We start from the raw sequence: 27724 nt of genomic DNA, 5'->3' as shown, positions 1-27724 counted from the left end.
CACAAGTTTGACAGAAGCACTCTCTGAGCGCTGATCTGGAATCAGGTCATCCTGTCTAAATCCCAGCCTCTAGCATCACAGCATGACATAATTGCTGTCATACTATGAGTGGATAGCGGCCTGTTTATTTGGGCATTTCAGAATTTCTACGAGGGATTTGGGTCGGGGTGGGGGAGGAGGAGGGCGGTCAGGAGGGGGGAATCGCTGACCAAGCCTGTGGCGCTTCATAATCTCAGGTTACAATCTAAGCCAACAGCTGTTTGAGCTACAACGATGACCTAAATATTAACTGATGCATTCAGGGCTAATAGGTTTCGTGTCCCGCCCGTGCACACAACACACTCACACAGTTCATTCCCCCACACTCTGTATGTGTGAACTTTGGATGGACGAACAAAGGGCAAACACATCATCAGCATGTATCTAAAGGTAGTTCTGTATTCCAGAGAAACTTTTCACCGGTTCCGGAGAGGCTGTGTGAAGATGCTCCATACTGACTGAGAAAACCCTCAAAGAGAATGATCAGCAAGCCCAGGATGCCTCATGACATACTGCACACATTGTTGGCTATGAGACCGCGTTGCCAGCAAAAAGCCAATTTCATATGAAACATTTCCTTATGTTAATGTTAAATATGTTAATCCTGCAACCACTTAGAGTTTGCTAAGTGCAGAGTTCAGTAAATGTTCAGTTTGCTCCTCTTTTGTCATGTTCAAATGACTTCCTCCGGGCAGTATCTAAGCAGATTGCCACTCTGGAGTCAATGAAGTTTATTTGAAGAAATGATTTGGCTGTGCAATACCCTTGTAACCCCGTAGCAAGTCATCACCATGTATATTAGACGCACACTCTTGGATGGCACTTAAGCTGCAATCGCCATGAGGAGTTACGACCGTGAAATTGTGCTCTCAAAAATCCCGACAATGTTATATCACTGCCCCCTCCCCCGTGGCTCTGTGTGTTTAAACTCACGGCTATTTTTTGCCCCATTATTTTCACTGTTCTAATGTTAAAACAGGGAGCTGACCCTATTGTTCTATAATGACTTGGCTGTTTTTATCAGAGGGGTCCATATGCTAGGGATTATCACTTCAATTCTACTTGTGCTGTCACACTGATCGAGGCTCACCCCGGCTCACTCCCGACACTAAGTTGATTTATGAAAATCAAAAAAAAAAAAGAAATCCCATCATTTTCTCCTGAAGTTTCCATAACAAACATGGCTGAGGCGCTTGAAATCAAACCAGCAGCAGCAGCGTTTGGCTCAATCACAGTCACAGTTAACAGAAGTGTTTTATTTTGTCCACGTCGTCCACACCCTGTAACACCAAACTCACACATCTGAGCGTCTCATTCATTGCATGGTAGTTTATCACTATTACAACCAGTGTGAATGTGGCCTTGCAATGTAAACATTTGGAAAGTTTGAATTTTCTTCCCACATGGTAAGATCTAAGTGTTACATCACAGTAGTGCTCTACAGTTCAGTCTTGCTCTCGAACATTAAGACTAGAAAACAGACTTGTTTATATACCAGTATGTGAAAAAGTCCATATTGAATAAAAAATTAGACATTTGTCATCAAAAAGCTTTAAAGTCTCTAATATAAAATATATATGCGAAATACATTCGTGGGTTCGTCATTATAAAGCGAAACAAAAAATTTAAAATCACTGCTGTCAAATGCCGTTATGTTCTATGTAAGCTTATGTTTAGCATTCTAAGTCAATATGACACGCCCATTAGTATTCTCCACTGAATTATCATAAAGACATTATTCCATAACATCTTTAATAAATTGCTTCGTTTTTTTTAGGCAGAAAGATGAACACACTTCTGCTGTGGTTACAATCTGAAAGAATTAGTGTCGTCTGCTCCGGCGCACTACAGAAACGCCGCTGTGCCGAGCACCCGAAGCGTATCAAACTATACAGTAGACTTGGCCATCCATTACAAAAAAGCAATAAATATGAAAAATAAATTAGCTACAAACATTTCAAGTATCAAATCCCCTGGGTGTTCACTGTATGACATCGTCAAGGACATTGAGCATCGTGCAAAACCCATTTTTCAGAGGCCAACCAGCAACAGCAACCTTCAGTCTTCTGACCTCTTTTAGGAACACTGTCGGTAATTTTAGGCTCACCCTGAGCACATAAATTGTAGAAAAACATATACGCCAAAAATCTGTCAAAAGCAATGGTCTCTCCAGATATTATCTCTTTCGGGAGCAGCGTAAATGACAACCTCTGTGGCAATGATATTATTTCCTTTTCCCGGCGGCGAGGTGTCTCTTGGTTATAGCCTCCAGCCTCCTCCTCTCAGCCTCCTCAGCTTTTCTCCGCTCTTCTTTTAGCTCCTTGTACCGCCACTTTGGGATCTGCAGCAGGTGCCCCCCTCCGTCTTTGACGTTGCTCTTCCTCCGGATCTTCTCTGGCTCATAAGTGGGCGGCGGGGCCTTGGACACCCTCACTTTGGGGATGCTGAACCCCGGCCTGACGCTGCTCCTCCTCAGCACCATGTGCATGGGCAGCAGGCTGGTCCTCCGCAGCTCCATGGCTTCGTTGTAAGCCACCATGCCCAGGCTGGAGCTCCTGTGTCGAGGCACCAGGCTCTGGGCCTGAAGGCTGGCCCGGCGGTCTGCTGAGTTCTTGGCCACCAGTGTGACGCGGGAGTTCTGGAAGAGTTTGAGGTGGCTGTCCACCCTGTCAGGGTTGACGGAGCGGAGCTCTTTGGCGCGCTGCTGGCGGATGATCTCAGGAACTGCATGGCGCCGTTTGCCCACACTTGGGGGGCTGTCAGGACACACCTGAAACAATATGAATAAGATGGTATGACTACTCATAATATCATACAACTGCAATTTCAAAGATGTTAGCATGCTGTGTAAAACAGAAATACAAACAGAAGGCAAACTGTGTTTACCAACAGCACTTTTACAAAGTGTTCGTGAGCCCATGGAGTAACATCCTTTACACAATAATTTGTTCACAAAGTGTTGAACCTCGCTCCATCCTCACTTGTGAGTGACTGAGCCTTTCCAGGATGCTCCTTTCATACCCAATCATGATACTATCACCTGTTACCAATGAGCCTGTTTACCCGTGGAATGATCTAAACACGTGTTTTTGGAGCGTTCCACAACTTCCCCAGTCTTTGGTTGCTCTTGTCCCAACTTGTTTGAAACCTGTTGCTGCATCAATTCAGATTAAATAAATATTTACGAAAATCAATGAAGCTGAAAAGGGAAAATTAAATATATTGTCTTTGTACTGTTTTCAATTGAGTATATGTCTGAAAGGATTAGCAAATGATCACATTCTGTTTTACACAGCATCCCAACTCTTTTGGAATCAGGGTTGTACAAGTGCTTTAGAAGTGTTTTGCAGCTGCTGGTAATCTTGCATGAATAACCTGCTTATCAGATAAGGCTGCTGTTAATTATATCCTTTAATTATTCTGAATAAATCCCATGAAAATGCAGAGAATTTGCTGATAAAATAAAAGATAAATTAGTGGCAGATTCTTTAATGGCATTACCACAATATTATTATTAGTCTATTTGCACACTGATTCAACTGCTTTATCCTATGACTTGAGCAAACACAGACGTAACTCACAAGTGCAAAGCACACAATTATCGACGACTCCGTCAAATTTCGAGTCTGTGGAAGGTGATTGCACACTGAACAAGAATGTTTGGCTCCATCAGAAGATAAGAAAATAAGCTCTGCTATCTCCAACTATGCTGAGTATGTGCAGACGCCACCAGGAATGATGCAGAGGAGAGCAACTTTATAGACTTTAAAAAATCCTTCCTTATCACAAAGAGTCGTCACCTGTATGCTAATTGCTTCACCTTTTATCAGCCTAGATTTGCAAAAGGCTCGTTGGTGTGAGGGACATGAGGGTTGAGGGTAGATGTGTTCTTGGATCTCCTAAGGTTTGTTTAATTGCTGTTTAATGCCGATTGGATAACTAGAGTAAACATGATCTAGAGCTTAAGTACTCACTGTATGGCATGCCACAGCGATAAAAGGGCTCCTCATGGCGGTTGTAATAGAGACCATGTGGTCGATGACGCCGTCATCCTCGGGGTTGGTGACATTGGCGATGTTGAAGACGTGGCGCACGGTGTCCGACAGCCGCTTCAGACAGCCACGGGGCTCCTGGGCTTTGGCTACCAGTGATGCAAGTGGAGGCCACTCTAGACTGAGACAGCAGATATATAAATTCACTGCATGCTGTCAGATTGACTCTGCAGCATCATAAAGTCAGTCATCGCCTCTCTCAAAACTACTTCTGTGTTATGTTTTTCTGTTGTTTGATGCATCTGTAGAAACTGTATGCTCTGCACTGGGTACAGTTCACTCCTGCCACCACATTCTCCCTCTCTAATCAATCAATGGCCACTTGCACTGACACTCCATATATTTACAACACGTAGCTTTTCTTTATCCTTGTGTTGCGTGTCTAAATCCCCATATCTTGCAGCAAATAACCAAAAAAGAAAGTGAATCCAAACATGTGTCAGGCAAGACCTGTGCAGAAACGTTGATGACCTGTACATAACTGCGTAGCTAGTATGCTAGTCAGGATTATTCCTTCAAAGCCAGCTGGCAGGGATAGACTGTGTTCTTGAGACAGAATCAAGACGCTGAGTTGAGGAGTAGCTCAAGTGAAGAGAGTTAGAGAAAAGGGCTTGCAAAATAACTCAGCGCCTCGAGGCAAAAAGGTGCATCAGAACGCTTTTTTTGTAGTGTAAACAAGGTAGCACCTCTCTAATTTCCATAAATATTTTGTCCCCCTGAAAACTAGCCTGTAATATTTTCTTTATACATGAAAATCTGCCTGCCTTCCACCTTCCTGCCTTGGAACATAACGCTAAAAAGACTGCACTGCAGAGATGAAATGCATCGCTTCTTCAGATATTGGCGTATGACACATTGGCCATGACAGACACAGAGCTACAGTTAACCTGTATGTGTCACAGTACTGGCGGGGGCAGGGTCGCTCCATCAGGCGTGTCATCACCCAGGCGGTTTCATAACGGCTCGTGAATACAGCCCACTCCCTCGCAGTCAAATTGCGGCCAAAGTCCCTGGCGTTCAGGGCAGCTCCTGGCGGACACGAGAAGAAGGTTAAATATGTCCGCGAAAGGACGTGGGAGAAGGTGGATACACACAGATATGGGTTAAAAGATAAGAGGGTGGAGGTAGTTACTCTGAAGTGAAGAGGGGAGGAGAGGAGGGCATTCCAGCTGACAGATGTGTGTAAGTGCAAATAATGCCAAAATAAACATGTTGAAAAAAGGTGTCATTCCCACCATTAAAGTCCTAATTAAATCCTAAATAATGAGGCCTGTATAAATTGGTATCAGATATCTCCACTTGTATCAAAGTTATGGCTAAAAAGAAAATAATCGTCTAATAAAGCAAATCTGAATCAGAGCCAGAACTAATTCAAATTGTCCATCTGTCCACGAATTTTCTGAAAATCTGTTCATATTTTTCTGAGCTGCCCCGATGGCACAGCAATGGCAGAACAAACAACATCTTTGTGGCTGTAATCAGTAAAATCTTTCACCCAAAAAAATCCAGGTAATCTGTGAAAGGCAGAAATACTAGAGACAGATTTCTGACCTCATCGTGGTTCCCAACTTTTTTCCTGACAGGATCCATTTTCTATCATTGAGTAAATTGACTAAGTGACATATTTCATTATGTCATTAATTATGACATATAGTTCAGTGTTTTCTTCTCACTGATGCTGGCCATTGTTCTATTCTATTAGCGCTTTGGCTGTTTTACCTGCATAATTTTCTATTCTTTTTTTAATGTTATAAAATAATCTAAACTTCAAAAATAACAACTTCATCAAGTTTTCTTCCCAAAACTGACTGAAATGCTGACATACAGGCCTGCTGTAATACTTTTTAAAAACGTTTCTTAAACCCCTTCAAATCAACCTTCTTACGACCCACTGTGAAGCTTTGCCGACCCCTAGTGAGGCCGGGGCTCCCAGGTCGGGAACCGGCGCTTTCGAGCTTTGTGCATTTGGCGCCATTTTCCTCACCTGCCATCATGAGCGAGCGCACGCATTCCACCCTGCCCTGCATGGCGGCTTTCATCAGAGCGGTGAAGCCGTGGCAGTTCCTCCTCTCGACGTCCAGCCCAGAGTAGTAGTTGAGCAGATAGTTGGTGATTGTTATGTGGCCTTGAAGCACAGAGGGACGGACAGAGGTTACTGTAGGTCTGTAAATGCACATTCACACATAATACTGCTGGTCCTTATTTGCCTTCACACACAACCACTGCAGACTGTTTCTGTGCTCGTCTGTGTGTTCTCCTGTGTCAGCATTAGTGCCAAACTGCCTGCATGTGTATATTTGTATCAGCGTGTGCACACGTTCAACAGTGTGTCCATTTGTGTGTGTGTGTGTGTGTGTTACCTGCTTGAGCGGCAGTGATGAGAGCCGTGTTCCCCTCGCTGTCCTGCCAGTTGACATCCAGATACGGACACTGAGACAGCGCTATGACGACGTCCACGTAACCTTGGTAACATGCAACCAACAGCCCTATCTGAGAAAAAAAAAAAAAAAAGCAGAGGAGGTAAAAGACGAGGGGAAGGGAGAGAGGCTTAAGGGTGGAATCAGCAAAAATGTTCAGGAACAAAAACTTGCCAAAGGAGATGAAGTAACACTGCAGTAAAGTGCTGACATAGAGGAAGCAGTATGAGGAAAAATGCGATTACGGCAGCTGGTGTCAGTAGGAATCCACAGACCAGGAGATCTTTGTGCATCTTTCAAAACTAATTCCCCTGAATAAATGTGACAACTGTTGTCTTTTCATTGAGAACTGAAGCGACCTGAGCTCAGTGGAAAAAGAAGCTGTCTCCCCATCTGATGTCCTTGTGTACTTTTGCGTGTGTGCGTTCATGCCAGAACAGGAACCCTTTTATGTGTGTGTGTGTGTGTGTGTATCTGCGTAAACATTATGTCTGCGAGTGTGTGAGTGTTGGAAAACTCCTGTAAAAGTTGGGTGCTTTCCGGAAGGTGCAGCCTTCATCAGCCAAGACAAACACGTTTACCACCAGAGAGCTGCGAGTGGTCGGAACACAGAGTTCTCAGCTGACATGTTATATACGTGCTGTACTTATACATTTATACATGAGCTGTTTCTGTCAGAAAGTAAAGCCTTTCACTAGAGGGGTTAGAGCACTGGTGGATAAATGCTGATGCTTGGATTTTCTCAAAGCTGTCAATATATTAATATATCAATTTGGTTTCTAGATGACTTCTGAAAGCATTAGGAACAACCTTTTATTCATAGAGAGACAATACCATGTCTTTTTTCTTTTCTCACAGCTGACTAAAACCTTCATGTAGCGCATTTAAATTCTGCCTTCAAACGAAGCTCATGGGTTTGTTGACAGCTTGAGAAGTGAAAAACATCGTATTCTCGAAACAGTTTCTCGGAATATGACTGTATTACTGTATTTCAACCACATGCAGAAGGTGGCAAAAGAAAACAAAACAACGCACACGCAGGCTCACAGGCGCAACCTCAGAAGCCGGAGCTGTCGGAAAAATTGAATTCGCAACACAGTCAAACAAACAACAATGTGTTGTTCTTAACGACCTATTAATTGGCAAGCACTGGCAGCCCCTACAGGGACTCTTCATTAGTGCTTTATTAAAGCCAGGCGTGCTGGAAAGGTCGGCCAGTCAGACCTCGTCCGTGTCAGAACACATGCAGACATCAGCGGCAAGACAAACATTTATTTATTCTGCTCCAGGTGCCTGCTGAGAGTCGTCGAGGCACGGTGTAGGCATTTGAATTTAGACCTTGTATTTCCTCGCTTACACCTCTTTGTGTTAGTTTCATTTTCCAGTAAATGCACTGCTTGAGATTGAAGCCACTTTGCTAAAGCAGAGGGTGATAAAGGTCAGACGCCCGGCGCTGCCCTGCCTGGCTGTGCATCACCTCCAGGTGTGAGGTTTGATCAACCTGCACAGACATGGTGATTAAAACAGAAGACATGTCAGACCTGTGCCATATTCAACTTTATTTGAAGAGATGGCACATTATTACATATTATTTTTTACTGTGCTTATATATTACTTCTACTATACTATACTATATTCTTTTTGTATATAATGAACATACATATAGTTGATTGTATTTTGGATCCGTTTTTATTGTCTATTTGTTCTTTTTCTCTCCTTTTAGAGAGAGAGAAATCAATTCAAACTTCAGTGGCAAGAGTCAAGTTTCAAAGAGTTTGGGTAAACTGCTATAATTTGAACCAAATTTGATATTTCTTAAGTAGACTTGATTTGTGGACCTGCTGCTGTGACATGGTGTTCTCCCTCATCAGAGCACTTTGCACCTCTTGGCACGATACGTTTCTAGTCTTGGTTCCCCAGCACACTGCGTTACTCCAGTAAATTAGTCTTTCAAACTCTGGTGTGGATGTGATCAAAAGTTCTGTCCCACTGAAATGAATAAATATAATAATGAAGGCTGGTACAGAGAGGGCCTGGAGGTTGATAGAAAACCAAAGTTGGTGCCAGCCTACCCTGCTTCCACCCACTACCCACACACACAAACATGATACTGACAGGGTGTGTGTGTGTGTGGAAGGATGAGTTATATGTGCTCCTCCACATAATGAATTCTAAACAATATCACAACTCAAGTCAAAGTCAAATATGACAAACTTACATAAATCGTACACACATTTATCAGGTTGCAGAATGTTTGAATGATCCTTAATTTAGCCAGCATCAAGAATATATGAGCATCATCAACATGCGACCCATCTAACAGTCTCCTTCTTTTGGTCTAGTCCGCAGTGCAGGCTCAGTTAAAATGATGCCTCACAGCGTTTACAGTACATGCACAATCGTCGTTTTGTCACCTGTGAGACAAACTGAACTTAAACTTTTGACTACGACCAGCCGGGCTGTCAGCCAGCTGACATGGAAATGGAGTCGCGGCGGCGCTGTCAGCCCGGAGAGTTTTAAGGGGAAGAGGTGCAGAGAGGTCCTGTGGAGCAACTGGTGGATTGTCTGGAAGGAGCTCACTCACGCTGGCACAGCTCCAGACAGCTCTATCTGGTTAGACACACGCATGTAGAGCTTGTCTATGTCTCTCTCTTGCTCTCTCACATACACAGGCGCACACATTCTTGGCAACCCTCCAGCCTTGCTGTGATGTACTTAAGCAGCATGCCCTGCAGCACGTCTGGAGCGATCTCAGTCGTCTGACAATGTCCTATTTTCACACACAAACACGCAAGCGTTTAGCTTCTTTCCTTCTGTTCTATTTTTCTCCCAGGCACTAGTTTCTATACAGCGCTTCCCTATCACACACGCAAGAATGTTTGTTACATCTGCCGGGCTCTGATGCCCTTTACCGGTGGCTGCTGGCAATGTTGGTGACTGAGGAATCAGAGAGAGGAGCACCAGCGTACAAGCGTACGACTGCAGAGGCAAACACGGATCCAGAAAAGGCGATCATGAGCTGCACAATATTATGCACTCGGTGGCTAACTCTGAGGCTAAAGGGCTAAAAATAACATCGCCGGGACGCTCAACAACCCTGAAACAGTGAAGAGGGGTACTTCCAGGGATGGATGAGAGTGCGCAGTGCATGCTCGCAGGATAGAGATACTGTAAAATGTAAAGTGAGATGCTGAGCGTGACAGAGATTTAAATCCTCACCAATAATTTTTGGAGGATTATGTATTTTGTATATAGGCCAAGCGAAGATGTAGACTACAGCAAGTTTAAAGCTTTTCATTGTGTGATGGTGATGGGTGTCGACATGTCCTCCCGACTGTAATCTCGTCTGTTTTATGGATTGCAGCCGCCCTCATGAAATGCGCTTTTTACACCTAAAATGAATGCACACCTTCTCTTTTAGAAAAGCGTGTAAAGCACAAATGCGTTGTGAAGTCGTATTTCATAGTTCAGTATCAACACTCTGGTCTTCTAATTTACGATCACTCGAATGCAACACATGTAGGTGGCAAAAACATGTGTCCAGTGGAGTCTACCAGTATTTGTCCCCGCATAAAAACAAATAACGCACTCACACACACACACACACACATACAAATTCTGGTCAACTTATTATTAGCCCGAGTAGACAGACCAACACAGACAATCAGACAAAGACACAAACACAAACACACACTCACAAAGTAATCTGAGGAATATCCAGAGCCAGGAATAGAAAGGCTTATCCGTATCAGTCAGTGACACAGAGAGAGAGAGGGTGGGGGAGGGAGAGACACAGAGCTGTGTATCTACAGTTAATGTAAGAATGCTGTAATAATTGGCTCCAGTGAGGATGACACAATACCCAGTGCAACCCTTACCAGCCAGTCAAGTTGCAGTTTACATCCATATCAGCCCAGACTCATATCACATATGTAGTGAAGACTTTGAAGGAATTTAACATCAGGTGTTAAAGTGCATTTTATTTGGCGAAATGGAAGTTATCACTATATTTGAATGTATGATTACAGTGAATCATTTCCAGTGCGAAACACGCAGTGCAACGACAATCACCTGAAGCTCAGTATCAGCAGCTTTGGATATAAAATGTTATCACTTCATCATTTTCATCCTATGAGACATTTGCACAAAAGTTAGTCATAAATAGCGAATGAATTCTTGAGTTGTGCCCAAAAATGTGTTTTGTCAGGACACGGTGACTTTGACTTCTTTGACCACTAAATCTTTGGGTCCAAGTCAATGTTTGTTCCAAATTTTGAGAAATTCCCTCGAGGTGCCTCTGAGACATCGTGTTGAGGAGAATGGGATGGACAGCGTGGAGGCATAACAAGTAAGATAGCATCCCAGACAAGTAGAAACCTGTTTAATCTCCCCATAATGTCTAATTGGCCTTCCACTGGGAGAGTAACGATGAGCCACCTTCCCTTGTGAATTCCCAAATGTCACTTCCTCAATAAACAAATCTAACTTTCCTTCTGCTTCCTAACACTGTATTTCTTACATCCAAATAAGTACCGGTCGAAACTAAATCCTCCAAATCATCTGAACGGCAGATAACCTGTTCCTCTGCAGTCTGCGTAATCCAAGCATAATGTGTTGGTTCTGCATTTTACAGTAATTCTTTGTGCTCAAGCAAACATACGCACTACGCTCGAGCCCGCCCTCGACCACATACCATAAGCACTGACACGCAGACGTACTGGGCCACGCTTCTTTCAATAGCCTCCCGGTTAACCGGCTTTCTGTCTGCAGCTGAGCGTTCACATGGCTGCATCAAATCAGATGTGTATGACTGTCGCTTTGATTTTTCCACTCATCTATACTTGCTAGCAGCGTCATGCTTGTTACCATCTGCAGAGCCCAATATCTGTCTCTCCCCGCCTGCGCCTCATTTAGTCTGCCCCGCTTGTTGGCCTGATGGTCGATCCGCGTGTTGGTCGGCTGTACTTTTCTGCCTGTCTGACACTCTGGTCTCTGCAACGGACTGTATATGTCCTTGTTTGTCACCTGAGCGCACCCTATTTGGAAAATTTGATTGTGTTCTAGAGGAGGTGTGTGTGTGTGTGTGTGTGTGTGTGTGTGTGTGTGTGTGTGTGTGTGTGTGTGTGTGTGTGTGTGTGTGTGTGTGTGTGAGTGAGGGAGACTCAGGCAGGGTGGCCTAATTTAAGTTGATTGGATTCTGTGTGTATGTGTGTGTGTGTGTTTGTGTGTGTGAGTGTGCGTGAGAGAGAGGGAGTTTACATGTGAGCATGACAACTTATCCTATTCACTGCAAGGGGAACAAACACTGTCCTAAACAGGGTCAGGGGTGCCTGAGGACATTGATACATTAATTTGATACAGGACATTAACACACACACACACATCTCCTAACAGCCAGAGCTTATTGACTTGCATTCATCTTTTTACAGCACAATGCCAATAGTTTTCTGAACTCTCATCCAGCCATCAGCCATTAGTCACAACACTGACAACAAAGGGATTCTGACACTGACAGCATATATAATTACTAAGCTGTAATCATATACATACATACATATACTGGCTTGTCATTAGGTTTCTTGATAAATTTAGCATTCAGACTGTGTTTAGTTTAAGCATGGACTGTCTCTTACAGTCTTCTGAGGGTGCAGGGGACGTTGTGCCCCGTCTGCTTATGTCTAGTGTTTGTCTGGCTTATTCTGTTGTGATCAGGATTTCAGTTAATCAAGTTTAACATGAGCCTCCTCATCAGCTGCAAGTTACCATGGAACATTTCCAAAAAACAGTTGTACTGCTCACTGCAGGTTTGTGTCTATCAAATTTCCTTTGCATTCCTTAATGTCCATATTGAAACATTTGTTCTTTCCTGTTATGTCACACTGCTTCTTTCTTCTTTTCTTTTGTTTTTTAGCAAGTGCTGCTTCAGGCTATTGGACCATCTTTGCATGTCTTGTCCTTCATATGCAATATTGTGTCCACAAGAGGGACTGCTGGGGTTTGCTTACCTTTTCATCATGAAACCCATTTCTGGATCATATTAATTTGATGTAACTGAGTGAGAAAGTAAGAATCTACCATTCCTGTTTGCCACATCAAATCAAACCACACATGTTACCCAAATGCCTTAGAATTGTGTTTTTCTGTATCTGCAGGTATTAAGTGTACTAATTGGACTACCATTAACCACAGCCTCAGCTTTTATCTCCTGTGGTGCCAAATACCCACTATTGCTGAAGTAGCTTTATGCAAAACAGAAATCCCTACCAGCTTCTGAGCCGCCGTTCTGCAGCTGACCCTGACATCTGACCTCTCTGCTGAAGGAGACCACACACATCAGAGGCAACTAATTCTTTTCTGCAGCCTCAGAGCCTCTTTAGCTCTCCAACACAGACAACAACACATTAACACAGCCTACTCCTTTCAGAATGGCCTGTGTATCAATGTTAATATTAACTATTCTTATTGATTTCGCCTGTTTAATCCACTTCAACTGCAAAAGGGATATGTGGCAGCTGCAACTATAGAGATGCAACACAATACTTCCATAAACTGTAACTATGACTTAACACAACCCCTACAGTGGTTTCTTTGTCTTCCTGATATATAGTCCCTCTTTGTCTAGCACATGACATTGCCAAGCTGTCTGCTATATTAGGATGATGACATCTGTGCTAGGATGAACACACACACAAACACACACACACACACACACACACACAAGCACTAATGATCTTAACAGATTGATATAAATGTGTTTCTAATGGATGTGTTTCCTAATATTGTGTCTGGGTCTGTGTGCACATCCCTGAGGTCACAGGGGCAAAGCAAAGTAAATGTCGAATGCACTAGCAACACAGAACTGCTACACACACACACACGCACACATGAATATGACATGCAAGCATGTGTTTTGGGGTGCTTATCAAATGACTGCCCTCTATCTTACATGTCATTTAGAGGAGAAATTTTCACGTTCCAATGATGTCACTCCTACTCTTCCTCCCCATGACCTCATCAGTAATGACATACAGAGAATTAAAGAGGGGGAGGTGGTGAGAGATATATAGAAAAGTGAGAGAGCATAGAGAAATGGGGGTCGCCTGAAGGTTAGAGACGCACATTTGTGACGTAAGGTCAGTAGTATGAAAACCCAGACCAGCTGGGAAATGTTCAGAGGAGAAACTACAGGAATAAAACACACCCCTGTCAAGCAACTGCAGGTTAGTTGCCTCTGACAATGACGCTGCACTCCCAACGTCTCTACTAGAGCTCTTTAGTTGTCAGAGGAAGAAGACTCTATATATTCCACACGTGAAGATATAAAGTGATGTGCAGGTAATGAGAAAAAAAGGCTTTGTCAGCTCTTTCCTGGATAGAAAGAAAAAAAACAAACTCACACAAATACGCTGTCACAACAACACATGATAAAAGGTGTGTGATTCCTGTTCAGCACGCGGCCCATTGCCAGCTAATTCAATTACCATTAAGTGAAATGTCCAGATCAATGAAAAGTAGTCCAACGTGCCATCCTTATGGATTTATCTCTTTGCTCTGGGCTGCAAATCTTTGGCAGGCGTGAAGTGATACACAAGGCGTGAAGGGACACATACTTTGATTGCACATTTCCAATAAGCAGTAACTCTTTTGATAAATCACCTTCAGTGAAAAATATAGATTTGATTATGTAATTTCTAATAACTCAACGAACAGGCACTGCTGCTTTGCTATTGTGGAATGTATGGTTTTAAAATGCATCTTGGGCCGTTAGACACACTAACACCGTCACTGGCTCATTGGTAGACAATGTGTTTACCCATGGCCTCCCACAAATTGAATCCGACTCCAGAAATAAGAAAGTGCAGTCAGATGCACTCTCACATACACATAAATGCGCCTGCATGACCACACATGCACCCTCTCTCCCTCGCACACACACAGACACACACACACACACAGACACAGGATTGTGTGTTCTGCAAACCATGAGAGACTTCAGTGTTTTTATAGAGCTTGGGGTTTCTCACTCTTGCAAAACTGAGGTCTGTCAACACAGAGACCTGTCAGAAAACACCAGCATGGTCTGAAAAATGATTCAGGACGAAGGCGTGAGCTCGTTATAAAAAATAACTGTAGCAAGGAAAGAATGGAAAGTATAAGATTTAAAAATGTGGCGTTTTCCAGCCAACTGGCAAATCCTCTTTTCGACGAATATTTAATTGTGCATTGAGTGATTATTAATCAGATCGTTAATTAATGATTGCAATTACGTTAAAGACTTTTGACGTTTGTGTCATAACCAGCACGGGCCTGGAAAGCATGGCGCTGCAGGAAGCTCACACTTCCTTCATCTTCTGAACCTGTTGCACTGAGTGACAGGGAGGTGATGGAGGCTGTCTGAGGATGGTGTGGTGGCCGATTACTACACAAGAAGTGCCCCTGAGAAAGGTCACTTACTAATTGCCTGGTAAGCTGTCTATAAATGAGTTAGTAGGCGTCTAAGAAATCCAACAAAGTCCTTCTCACTAGTTTGTTACAAGAGATGATGTGACAACTGAAAGTATTAGTAAAGTGGTCCTCGTGTGTGATCCGTACCCTGTTGTTCCTGTCCTTCTCCTTGACCTCCTCCTCCTTCACTCCATGCCGTATCATTATCCGGACGATGGCCGCGTTGTTGGTGCAGCACGCCTGGAAAAAAGAGAGGGGCTGCGGGCTCTCCGGGGACGGGGTGCGCTCCGAGTCCGCGAACACATCATCGGGCGGGTAGAAGGAGTCGTCCGACGCGATGCTCCGACAATCTTCCAAGTCCTCGAAGTCAACTTCTTCGAATTCGTCTTCTTCCTCCTCCTCCCCTCCGTCGTCGTCGTCTTCATCCTCCTCGTCGCACGAGCCCAGGTAGTCCTCGTCAGAGTTGGACAGGGGCTCCTCAGCTATGGTCGGGTGGACTTGGGTGATGTTCCCCCCGACTTTTTGCTGCTGCTGATGGAGATGTTTGACCCGGACAGACGAAGCGCCTCCTCCATCCCTGTCGTCCGTGATAAGCACCATCTAACCCCCGAGCCTGGGGCACTGTCCTCGGGGTGGAGTGCAGCCTGGCACGCGGGGCGCTGGCATGGGACTGGCCGTCTCCGCGGACAAGAGCTGAAACCGAGCCGCCGCGCCTAAAGAGCCTCTCCCATCGCCTGCCGGAGCCTAAACGACACGAACTCCCCGACCTGTGGCGCGGGCTAATTGAGCATGGTGCGCGTGCGGTCGCCCATCAGTTACCTTCAGAGTGTTGGACGTTGTGCCCATCTGAGCCCTGAACGCCTCACGAGGTGCGCGCCCGACGAGAGCACGCTGTGGAAACACTTATCGCGTTAGTGGAAACAGGTTCGGCAAAGAAAAGTGGAGCCAAAACAGAGAAGGAAAACTGCTGCGCACACGACCGTCCCATGTAGGGCGGAGAGGGACGGCAGTCGGTTAACATATAGTCCCCTAATCCGATTACTGGGACTGGGCCCTCTCTCTCTCTCTCTCTCTCTCTCTCTCTCTCTCTCTCTCTCTCTCTCTCTCTCTCTCTACATGAGATTAATTCCACTCTGCTGGTACTGAAACATTAATGTTCTTAGAATATTCATACAGGGGTATATGTGGTTCAGTTAAGTTTAATGAACCACATATTTGTCTGTGTGATATTGCTTTAGTAGGTTTTATAGATTAAGATTCAAAAGTATGAAAAATGATAACAAAATATCATATATTTGGTCTGAGTCATATACCCCCATTCTTATTAATTAGTTTTGAAGGACCATGTGTTAATACAGCAAACACTGCAAAAGCCCCACCTATAATGTTTGACAAATGGTTTGCAAAACAGGAAGAATTGTGGGCTCTTCTCCTTTTAAAAAAAAAAAAAAAAATCCCCTCTGTGTATGAATTCACAGTACTCTCCGTCTGATTCATGAAAACTCAACAGCATTTCAGCCTGTGAGTCATTTGAATGCCTGCAAGCTATCACTTTACTGTAAGCCAAAAAGGGCTCGGCAGATTCAAGGCAGGTTAGGTTCAAATTAAGCCATTAACGCTGTTTAAGTGATTGTGGCACATAGGTAATATTTAGTAGCCTGCGATTCTGAGATAATTTATTTCACACGCAGCCTCTGCGCATTCTGTTCAGTCACCTCTCTCTCTCGCTCTCCTCTAATTTTCTTGGCCAGCAGCCAGTTGAGATAATAGAGACATAGATTGGGCTCCCTTCATTGGCGCTGAACTATGGACTGAGCTGGGCTTGGGTTTTAGTGCACGTGTGTACAAATCATACTAATTTGCAGGAAAGCCTAAAAACTGGCGACCGTGTGGGCTCAACCTGAGACCTTTTTATACAAAAGCGAGCAAAACCATGACAAAGAAAAAAAAATTGTCGAATCAGTAACAGCCAAAATAGGGAACTAAAACTAAAAAGTGGTAAAAAGTGTCAGGTTTGCTCTTGAAGATGAGGAGTTCAAAGTAATGCATGAAATATAGATCCACTAAACAGGCAGTTGGGATAATTGAAATTAGGTATCATGTTGATATTGATCTCTAGCAGCATCACATTCTTTACTGGATGTGCTGGGCTGCTTTTGTGCTTCACCTGTGAGTGAGGACCTTGCTATTACAATAGATATCCTGCATACAGCAAGGCAGGGCTGAGAGGTATAGGGTGCACATTTGTCCCGGGCATCCTGTTTTGATGTTACCCAAAATATCCTTTAAGCATATGGTTGTTTTCATTATGCATAAAAAGGTATCAGTAAAGACGGGGTAAAGCGAGAAGAGGTGATCATAATTACTCGACGTGCACTGCATCCATCAACATGAGAATGTGTGCCTGAACGCTCCAGTATTATGATATTATCATTACAGGCCGCAGCCAGATTTACAGAGATGATCCTTTTTTTTTTCTCCAGTAATTAATAATATCACTTTGCTGCGTCAGCTGCAGTGGAAAAACCAAGTGCATAACAGTCCCAGTGTGGACCCATTATTGTTCTACCTTCATCTACCCCCAGCTGAGAGATCTGCTCTCCTGTGGCTCCTCCATCTCTATGGTATCAGTCCGCTGCTGTGTGCTTGACAGTCGGTGTGAGCGCCTCCAGAGATAAATATCTGTGAGAAGGTTCCCTGTTTGGTCAAGCCACAGAGACAATCACCAGAGAAGATAATGGGAAAATAAAAATCCTCATGTCTTCACTTAAAATTGCTTAAAGGGGGTGTATGTATGCACCCATACAACTGAAATCCAGCTTTTAGAAGGCCCGGGCTCCAGTTTTAGGGTCATATAGGCAAGAGACTAAAGATATTTAAAAAAAAACAAAACAAAAAAAACAGCCGTTTAATAAAAAGCATCAATATTCTGTAGTTCACCATCATTTTAATAAATGAATTGGAAACAGTAGGGATACCATCTTAACTAACCGACTATCATAAGCTGTTCCATTAGACAGCATTACTTTTAGCCAATTGGACCTAATAAACTGGCAACAGAGTTGATTTTTTTTTTATTGTAAATTATTTGTACAAATATATGCTTGTAAATCTGATACAGTTTACTGGAACGAAAATTAAATATTTCAGTTTCTCTCATTATATTGATTTATGGCAATACTGTATTCTGTAATCACAGTTGTGTTGTGTTCCAGTTTTACAGCCTGCTCCATCCACCAGCAATTACAGCGCTGCTCAGTGAAAAGTCCAGCTGGAAAAAGGTGTCATAAAGGCAACAGTTTGCTGCCAGTATAAAGGAAATTAGTTAATGCTGCTTGATAATAAACTGATGTTTCAGGGGACACAACTGAACAAGTAGAGTAAATTTAAATTGCAGAAGAGATGCTTGTTGCAAATTGTAACAGAAAACACTGCAAGTGGTAAGCACAGTAAAAAAGTCATGTTTGCCTTTTGAATTACTCAATATCATTCTGTCTCATCAATTTTGGTGCTCTTTGGTGTTATATGATGTTTAGACAGCTGTAGGCTTGATCCCACGTCCCCTTCCCATATGTCCTATGTACAACGTCCCACGCTCGCTGCTGCTCTGCAACATAGTGCAGCATTGTAGAATACTATCGTATGATCATTTGATGAATCAGATTTGTAGCGTTCACTGTGTTGCACATGCATTCACCCTCCGTGCACATGTAGTCATGTCAGGCTTAAGACACTTTGTAAATAGCACAACGCTACCAAACAGCACCATCACTTGCAGAGCCATTTGCATTACCTGGGCTTAGAAGAAAAAGCTAAATCCCCGGACAGATAATCACAATGAGCTCTTCTGTCAATGTGTGTGTCTGCCATGTAAATGGTGAGGTTTATACCCTTACATACTCAAGGCTCTTTCAAACAACTATATTTAGCCAGAGCAGGGCACTAAAAAGCTGTCCAAATTCTGTTTCTTTCTTCCGCGCTGTTTGGCTGAATATTTGTTGCCATTTGGGCAGACAATATTTTCTTGAAGGAGTCATCACATGTTGGAAAACCTGAAAAATTGGTTAAGACTTCATCAAGCTGAGGATAGCAAAAAGCATCTTGGCTAATGGTCAACACTAACCCCGCCCGTGACATGTGCAGTCACTACAGTAATCCTGGCATGTTGCATTAGCTAATCATTTCTGCAACCTTGCTCTGTTTGTCGCCTATATAAGCGGTCATAACTGCAATGATTAGTGAGTGTGTAAGCACAGGCAAGCAAATGTGCTTGTTGGACATAACAAAGACCAAACCCAACAGCCATGTAAAGTATGACTCCTAATGAGAAGCAGTGCAGGACAGGCTCTCTGATCAGAATGTCACCAGAGCGGTCGTTTGAAATACGTCTTTGACCATCAGCGAAATATTTCTTCAAACTGAGAAGTGACTGCAGTGTGTAAGGCTCTTCGTACGAAAAACCAGTGCTGATTGTAAACACACTTCCGCAACATCATCTTTCTCGGTAGAGCTCATATATGCCTGCGCCCCACACACGCCTAATGAGCACGACCTTGGTGCTGGTAGTTTTAAACAAGCGCCTGCAGTGCCTCATTCAGTCATTCATGTATTCCCCCTAAAACCACAAACAGCAAAACACCCCAACACACCCTGGTCTCTTCTGTGGCATACCTGAAGCGGGAGTGCTATACAAAGATCTCCTATGAGTCTCCTCTCGATACAAGCACTGAACTGTTTAGGTCTGTTTATGTGTGTGATGGTAAAGCCAACATGTGACCAAGAGTGTTTAAGTCAGGGTTTTACTGCTGGTGCCTGAGAAGATTTGCCTGAAAATGTTGTTTTTCCACTTCATAGCAAAGGCCTAGCATACTGATTATTAATAGCTTGATTAGAAACCCTTCTTATTACGGCTTAATCAGTTAATGAGCCCAGGACAGACAACACTGTCTATTCAAAAGCTAAGGACCACACTTCAGTCCAGGGACAGAGAAAGCTTTTGCTGTCAGTTGAATAGGGGAAATTCAATAGTCCACAAGTGGTAATTAACTATTTTATTCAGCCAGCAATGGCCCTTAATTACATTTTAGTGATATGTGTTCATGTGTGTAAGAACAACTCCCAAATACAGCCTGGACAAATCAGCTTCATGTATTGTTAGCACATTAAATAAATGCTGCAAACCCTCGACAAAATCAGCATTAATAATAAATATGCAAGACATGACATAGAAGTAAACAACCCATGCTGTGAAGTGTGACAGCCACAAGCTAAAAGTCTGATCCTTCTTGCAGAGGAACTAAAGGTTGTCCTGTTCCACACAAACACACACACAAAACCTTGCTGTAACGGTGAGGCAGAGCGATGAAGCCAGTGCGGAGGTGTCTTAAATGCTGTTTTCTCGAATGGCTGCAGGATACCGGCTCCAACAAATCCCAGAATGTGTTGAAATCAGTGGGAAAACTCCTCCAACTTCTCTCTTGAAATACAAAGCAATTATTCATATTTCCGCGTGGATTTCAGTTCTCAATAAATTAATTTTACACCTGCTAATGTGTGACACAGTGGGGTTTATGGGATCACTGTTGCATTAAGAAGATAATGAGGCTTAAAGAGAAAAATGCTTTGGGGGTGTTTGCTTTGACTGACAGGTGTCTGTCACAGGCGGCCGTGGAGGTTTCTGCTTGTTCATTCCACTTCAGCTTTAGGATACCGGTGAGGGGTAAAGTCAGGCATTAAAACGTCCCTAGAGGAAGGTAGGTGTCAGCGGCATAACGTCCATGATCCCAGCAGATTAGTTACATCAGATACAGTGCAGTAATAGGCGTTTCCAGTTGACTCTCTCTTCTGGTCACACTGACAAACACATGCTGCACCCTGCACTCACCAACACATCTTTTAGGATTTGGTTCAGGGTTAAACACAAAGCTTTAATCTTGACACGTTCGTCTTTCATTGCTCGTATTCAGCTCTGGCACAGTCTGATGAACCAGGAGGAGTTGAGTCCACATCCTCGCGATGGATGAAGTCCACAGGTTTTATCATGCCATGTTGGAGGTCCCTGGAGTATATATATGTATGCAGTTAGACATCTGACAGACATTTATAGTACAATCTATAAGAAATGCATATACAACTGAACAGATAATGGAAATACATACAACTACAAACAGCCCGGCCTGACAGTGAATTCTAGACTGTAAATTATGTAAAAAAACCCATTAATGTTTAAAAAAGTTCCTACACAATAGAGTGCAGTAGAGCTGACTGATAAAATGTCCATGTTCTGCAACTTCAGAATACAGCGTGAATCATGTTTTCCCTTATCCTTACCCTGAAATCTGTTACACAACAGCTATAGAGAGGAAGGCTAAAATGCAGCCTTTGTGTCCGCTCTTTCCTCTCCCGTCTATTTCGCACTACTCTGCTACATTCGTCGTGTCCCTGGAGATGTGATGTTATGAGCAAAGCTCGAAGAAACAGTAAAGGTTGTGCAACAATGTCCACCCTGGAGCTGAGATTCCGAAACCGCTGACATCTTTGCAATGACATCATGGCGCTCCCGAGCTCCAACATCCTAAAACAATGGAGCATACAGCTCTGGAGCTGAACTGTATGAGCATTGTACCAGAGGACGCAACTAAAAATATGTTTTTTTGTTGCATGGAAATTAGAGGATTGGCCTACAAATGCTTTGTGAAGAACGTGTCACTGTGTCACACTGTACTGTGGAAAGTGTGGGAAAAGTGGAAATCAGATTAGTAAACCGTAAATACAGGAGGATTTCCACCATATCTCCTTGTCTTTAATAGTAGACGTAATAATCAATACATGGTAACAAGGTCTATAGTGGATTATCTCGGTGAATTATGGATGAATATGAAGTACAACTTACTTTACTAGAATCAAAGAGGACAGATGTAGCCTGACAAAACAATCATTTGTCAATAGAACAAATGCAAGGGGTGTTGCTGATTGCACACACATGCCAGTTTTACCCGTTTCAGTTTTAGACAGATAACTGAAACAAGGTAGATTGGTTTGAGACAATGGACTGTTGCTCATTGTAGTTTGCTACTGTGAGAGCATGATTTTTAGATAAATGCTTGAAGGAAGACATGCAGAGGTGGATGTACGTCTCTAAAGCTGTGACGATCTAGTTTTTCTGGTGTTTTTCTCTCGCAATGAATAAACACAGTGAAAACTTTTAATTATGCTTCTCTTGCTTACTGTCTATATTTCAATCAACAACAATACCTAAATTAAAACAGTGAATGCTGTCCACAAACTGCTGCAGTCTCTTGTGCTCCAGCGCTCAACAATGTTCAGCTCTGCAAACTCGATCCCAATAGTTCCTGGGTCACTGGAAAGTACCAATTTCAGATCTGGGACTTTCTGTGGCGGAGAAAATATGCTCCCCAGAACCAAAACTGGAAGTTCCTGATTTCCTAAAAAAGTTTCCGGGTTCCTACAAAAGTTCTGTTCTATTCTCTATTTCTATTGAGAAAAAGTCTTTAAACCTTCTCGGAAAATAATATGAGTGTAGCTTAAAGCTTCTAATTTTTTTATTCAAGATGGTTCACATCTACATCCTGATGCAGACTTGACCTGTACAGAAACAATCAACCTATTACAATTTGTAATTTCCTACGGGAAAAGTATTCTAAGAATATTAAAATCAATGTGAGTTATTTTCAACATACACAACAGAGTTCTACTGTGTGGTTCGCAGAAAGATCTCTGCTTTAAGCCCAAACAAAATTCCTTTTCTGCTGTGTGATGCAGGTGGAGGGCCTGCAGTTATCAGGCTATCAGGGATTCTATCTGTCCTCCAATCCCCTCTGACTCAGCCACAGCTGCAATCGTGTGAGGGGTAAGCTTCAGCTTGTGCGTGTGTCCTCCACCCCTAAAACCTACTGCCAACTGTGCCTGAACTTTGAATTCTCATTGATCCTGTTTCCTGTACTGGCTGATGAAATACTCAGAAAATAACACAGCTACTCATCTGTCTCTGTATGTGTGTGTTAGGGGAAGTAGAGTGTCACATTGGGCCTGTGACCACAGATCACGCTCTCCCACTGACACATGAAACAGCTTCTTTTAAATATGTGTCAACATAAAATCATGTGCTGAACTTAAGACTGGGTGTGAGATTTATGCGTGTGTGTGTGTGTGTGTGTATGTGTGTCTGAGATTTCTTGAGCCTGTGTGTGATTTTTGTGCGCTTCCTGACTAGTGTAATAAACCTGTCTGAGGGTCATTCATACTCACCCATGTACATTACTGTATGGGGAGTGAACACAACACAGGGGGTTGTAGGTCTTTAACATGATCTGAAAATCACTCCTGAGCCCTCAGAGTTTATCTCCTTAGCTCTTTTTTGTCGACTGTGGAAAAATTAATATACCAGCAGAGAGGCCGAATGAGGCAAGGCTGCAAGCTGATAGGTTGTTTGTATGATAAATGAACTTTGGCTAACCCGGACATAAGGGAACAGGCAATAAAAAGCATACACACACCTGACCGTTTGTGTAAGGCAGCTTTGTGCCTCTCTTGCTGCTCATTAAAAGATTCCAACCTGACTGAGGTTAGCAGCCTCGTTCAGCTGGACAACGCTGAATAATAACCCACCATGCCTGATGCTAACAATTAATGGGACCAATTTCTTGATAATGGAACAACAGTTGTGCTTGAAGGAGCATTAGCAGGCCCATTTATTAATTGAGCAATGCCATTTTGTTACTTGTTTCTTCCTTCCTGTCTTCCATTGCTTTCTGTCTCTCCTCCCCTCACTTCCTGCTGATGTAGAAGTTGGAAACCTGAATCATGCCGTTCTGCTTGTTGCTGTCGGGAGGAGAAACCAGTGTATCAGTGCTACAGCTCTACTCAGCAGCACAGGGATTTTCACAACAGTGAATATCACTATCTCACAACTTTATCTGAGGCCAGGGGACCTGGCTTAGCTCTTAAACTGTCTGTGCTTCTTAGCTTACCGACACTGACTGACAGACATGTTGGGCCGGACAGAGCTAACGCAATGTTCAGCACATCCAGAGTCATGCTGCAGAGAATACCTTGGCACTATCATCTTAAAATACTTTTGAATGTATGTCAATGCATTTAAAAAAAAAAATATGGCCCTTATGAAACACAAAATTTCACTGTGAATCGATTGTACACACGTGGAGTGTTGGAATTTAAAGGCCCTAATGTGTAATGTTCAGCAGCAAAATGTATGCTGGACACGATCATGTGCACTGAAATTTTCACGAAATGAACCTCTGGGTGACTTGCTAGCGATCTCTAGATCTGCATCTGTAGATATCACACGACTTTGATGACTGAAGATCATCATACACAACAGTGAAATAAGGACTTTTTATGAGATTTGACTGGAGCTGAATCCAAGGGGAACTTATTCAAATGAGAAAAATAATTAGTCTGTTTGAGACTGGGTAGCATCTCTATTCGTGATGCATAACAACCTCATCTTCCACCGCCTACATCCACTCTGCTTATTGCAGTTGAAGTCGTGAGGTAGGCTTCACTTCTATAATTCTCCAAACTGACACACACACACACACAAACGACACCTACACTTGTGCCTGCAGGCTGCTGAGGTAGTTGTCAATGTGGTCCTGCATCATGTCCCCATCTAGGTGAGCCAGGTAGGTGTAAAGTTTGACAAAGGTGTTGAACGGGATCCTCGCAGCACCACCCTCCTCATCCTCTGTCAGGATCTCACAGGCAAACTTCAGTGAACTCAGAAGAGTCTGAGAAAGTGTATACAGAGAACATAGAGAAGCAGACAGTAGGGTTCTGTCAAAAAACAGACACACAATAATACAAAAACATGCATTCAGAATTCAAGGACGATAATGTCTAGTTCGAGCATCACAAGCACACACTGTAAATACACTTAGATGTGCACACAGTAGCTGGCAGGCAGTTAAAAAAACAGCCTAATCTGTGTAGATCATGACTGCCCCCATGTGGTTGCAGTGTCCAACAGCCTCACACACACAGCAGCATACTTTCCAAACTACTGACGCTGAGCACATCACGTAGTGCTGCATTTACTTTGGCTGACTCTAAGTTATCATCTGCAAAGTTCTGCATGCTTAAGCAAATTCCCTTTCATCTGTCTCTACTGCTCTGTCTGCAGCTTTGAAGCATTGCAAAGATTCAAGTAGTCTGGAGCAGTCTGGATCATGGATGCCTGGATCAAGTCTAAACACTGGAGGACTAGACGGTGAGATGAACAAAAAAGCAGCTGCTTGGGGATCTCCAGCTGTCCTTTGCCTCACAGTAGGTTTTGAAGTGGTATAGAGTGGTGTTAGCATCTATAGCTGGCCTTATGTAACACCTCACCCCTCCCAGAGCATTGCAGCACAGGGCGAAAAACTCCATCCAGTCGATTTCTGAGCCAAAGCCGCCCAGCAACAGCAGGGTCTCAAGCTGGTCCATGGGTAGACAAAGACCCTTCCATTTTTTCTGCAGTTCCTCCTTGCTGCACGTTTGCCCGGCAGACAGCTAAGATTGGGTCAGGGGAGTGGAGGGTTAGGAAAGATGAGGAGGAATGAATTAGGTTTTCTAGTTTACAGGTTGAAAAAAAGAGTAACTATTCAGCATTATTTGTTTAAATAAACAGCAGTATTGGATCCAGAGAATAAGGCAGCCATGCATACTAATTATCTATTTATCTGCAAGATTTCCTTTACTTGTGGTAGACTTTTATGTATGGGAAGTAATGCAATCAAGACACAGCAAGGATCGATACATAAGAGCGGGAGTTTATTCCCACTGAAGCTGGTAGATTGGTTAGTAAACTACTATGTTTGAGCATCAATGTCTCAAAATAACAATGCAGTTTTGTATTTGTGCTAGATTTGGGCCATAAAGTTAGCAGTCTTTTATTTAATTTGTCAAACATTCTCAAGTAAACACAGTTAAAAGAATTGAATAACTTATATTACTGGCATAAAGGACAGAAATAGAGCAGCATCCTCACAAGGTTAAGAATTCTCAAATGTTGGCCTTTAAGGAAATATTCATTTTTCAGCTCTTTTAATGAATCCACCACACCAAGGTGAAGCCTGTAGATGCCCCAGGTTAGATAAAAAAAGGTTTACAATATGAAACTTTAATGATCCACATGGGGGGACAGCACCATTGCAATATGCACACACAAAAAACAAAACAAGTATAAGCTATTAAAGATAAGATAGTAAACTTAATGCAGCTCAGAATTACGTTCATATAACAAAAGATACAGTAATCACTACAGAGTGTATGCAGTGGAAAATATGCAATACACTGAATGTATTGCTTTTCTTCCAACAGCAACATTATGGAGCAAACAAGTGACCAGTTCTATGATGTGTCGTCTTGCTGTAGAGAAAATACCTGCTTATGGAGAATTGTAAGTAAACCTGGAGTCAGCCCAGTGTCTCTCTCCGGGGTGGCAACATTCATCTCCAGCCTGTCCTTGACAGGCAGACACTCTCCCTTAGACAGTGCACTGAAGTATCTGGGAGAGGACATACACGCACATATCCGATTAAACACTCTGCATAGCTTCACCCTGCTCAACACTCATCTCCCCTGCTTCCCAAGTATGCCAATCAAATTAAGTGACAAAAGCAGGCTGTAAAATGAGGCATAAGTTGGCATTATTCCAATTTAATGAGTTCTCATGAGTATCATCAGTTTAATAAATCATTTTGTGTTGTAGTTTACTTTGTCTGAAGTTTAGCCATATTCTTATTATGCTAGGGCACACTGTCGTTATCTTACTTTACAGCTCAAATAATATTTTACAGTAAATCTAAAGGCAGCATGATTTTCAGCATCTCTGAGAGGTTACACAGCCTGGTTTTACTTTAATAGCATATAAACATCTTGTTTATTTCACTATATGGCTCAGGTTATTGTCTTTTGCAGTAAACACTACAGCAAGCTACACTGGCCAATAAAATAGCAGGGGATATGACAGTCGTCCTTAGGGGTACAAAAAATTCTTCATGTATTTAAATTTTATCCAGCATTTTCAAAGTGCCGTTTCTTTGTTGGTGGAAGTCAGATAGTTTAACCGCCACAGTAACATGGAAGCCCCTGGGATCCAATTACAGCCAGTCAATGCAAAGATGAGAGATGCACAGGTGAAAAGGGTATAACTTTTCATACAGTGATGTTGCCTGGAGACACTGTTTATGGTACTGTTAAATAGACCACGATTGGGATAAAACACAATCACATGTATCCCTGTCCTCTACCCAAACCACCACTGACAGATATTAAAACTTACGCCGCAGACCACAGCACCAAATCCTTGGGCTGTGTACGGATGGCTGCCTTAGTGAAGCTTTTGAGGATGTCTGGCAGCTGGGGAGGGATGTTGATTTGCTGGGCACAGTAGATTGTGTCTGGAAGAGGCATGGCTGCAATATAAAACATTCCAATTCAGTCCAATTAGCAGATGAGATCAAGCAGATCTAAGAGAAAATAAAAAAGTGGCAGCTCCCGGGCCACTTAAAACTATACACATTGACAAAATAACACAACATTAAAATTCAATTCTGGTTCTACTGACTTAGCTATCCAATGTTGCCTTACACTGGGGAAGTTTGAGAGGAATATGGAGGAAAAGACCATGAAAGCAGCATGGTTCAAAGAGATACGGGAAAAGCTGCAGAAATTTATATTTCCTGGTGGCAAACTGTTTCTATATGATAAAAGAAGCCTTTCCGGAGAAGATCCAGTTCCTAATATCAC

At 43.0% G+C, this 27724-nt stretch overlaps 2 protein-coding genes across 3 annotated transcripts; both read right to left on the bottom strand.

Moving 5' to 3' along the window:
- Positions 1–1292: 1292 nt before the first annotated feature.
- Positions 1293–15931, bottom strand: ankrd33ba (ankyrin repeat domain 33ba). Of its 2 annotated transcripts, none has more exons than XM_041961547.1 (6): positions 15101–15931; positions 6452–6581; positions 6076–6216; positions 4979–5120; positions 4014–4212; positions 1293–2809 (listed from the first exon to the last, which is right to left on the bottom strand). In XM_041961547.1, exons 1-6 carry the CDS (start codon positions 15551–15553, stop codon positions 2264–2266), a joined length of 1611 nt encoding a protein of 536 aa, XP_041817481.1. In that variant the 5' UTR covers positions 15554–15931; the 3' UTR covers positions 1293–2263. The 2 variants fall into 2 exon arrangements, with proteins under 2 accessions (XP_041817481.1, XP_041817482.1); XM_041961548.1 differs by having other exon boundaries at positions 4997–5120.
- Positions 15932–23739: 7808 nt separating this feature from the next.
- ropn1l (rhophilin associated tail protein 1-like) lies at positions 23740–27388 on the bottom strand. The gene is made up of 5 exons (XM_041961864.1): positions 27258–27388; positions 26357–26480; positions 25322–25483; positions 24548–24723; positions 23740–23794 (listed from the first exon to the last, which is right to left on the bottom strand). Exons 1-5 carry the CDS (start codon positions 27386–27388, stop codon positions 23740–23742), a joined length of 648 nt encoding a protein of 215 aa, XP_041817798.1.
- Between the last annotated feature and the right edge of the window lie 336 nt (positions 27389–27724).

The sequence above is a fragment of the Chelmon rostratus genome, chromosome 20 (assembly GCF_017976325.1).
Source record: "Chelmon rostratus isolate fCheRos1 chromosome 20, fCheRos1.pri, whole genome shotgun sequence".
NCBI classification, from domain to species: Eukaryota; Metazoa; Chordata; class Actinopteri; order Chaetodontiformes; family Chaetodontidae; genus Chelmon; species Chelmon rostratus.
This window is presented reverse-complemented; position numbering and strand designations above follow the sequence as displayed.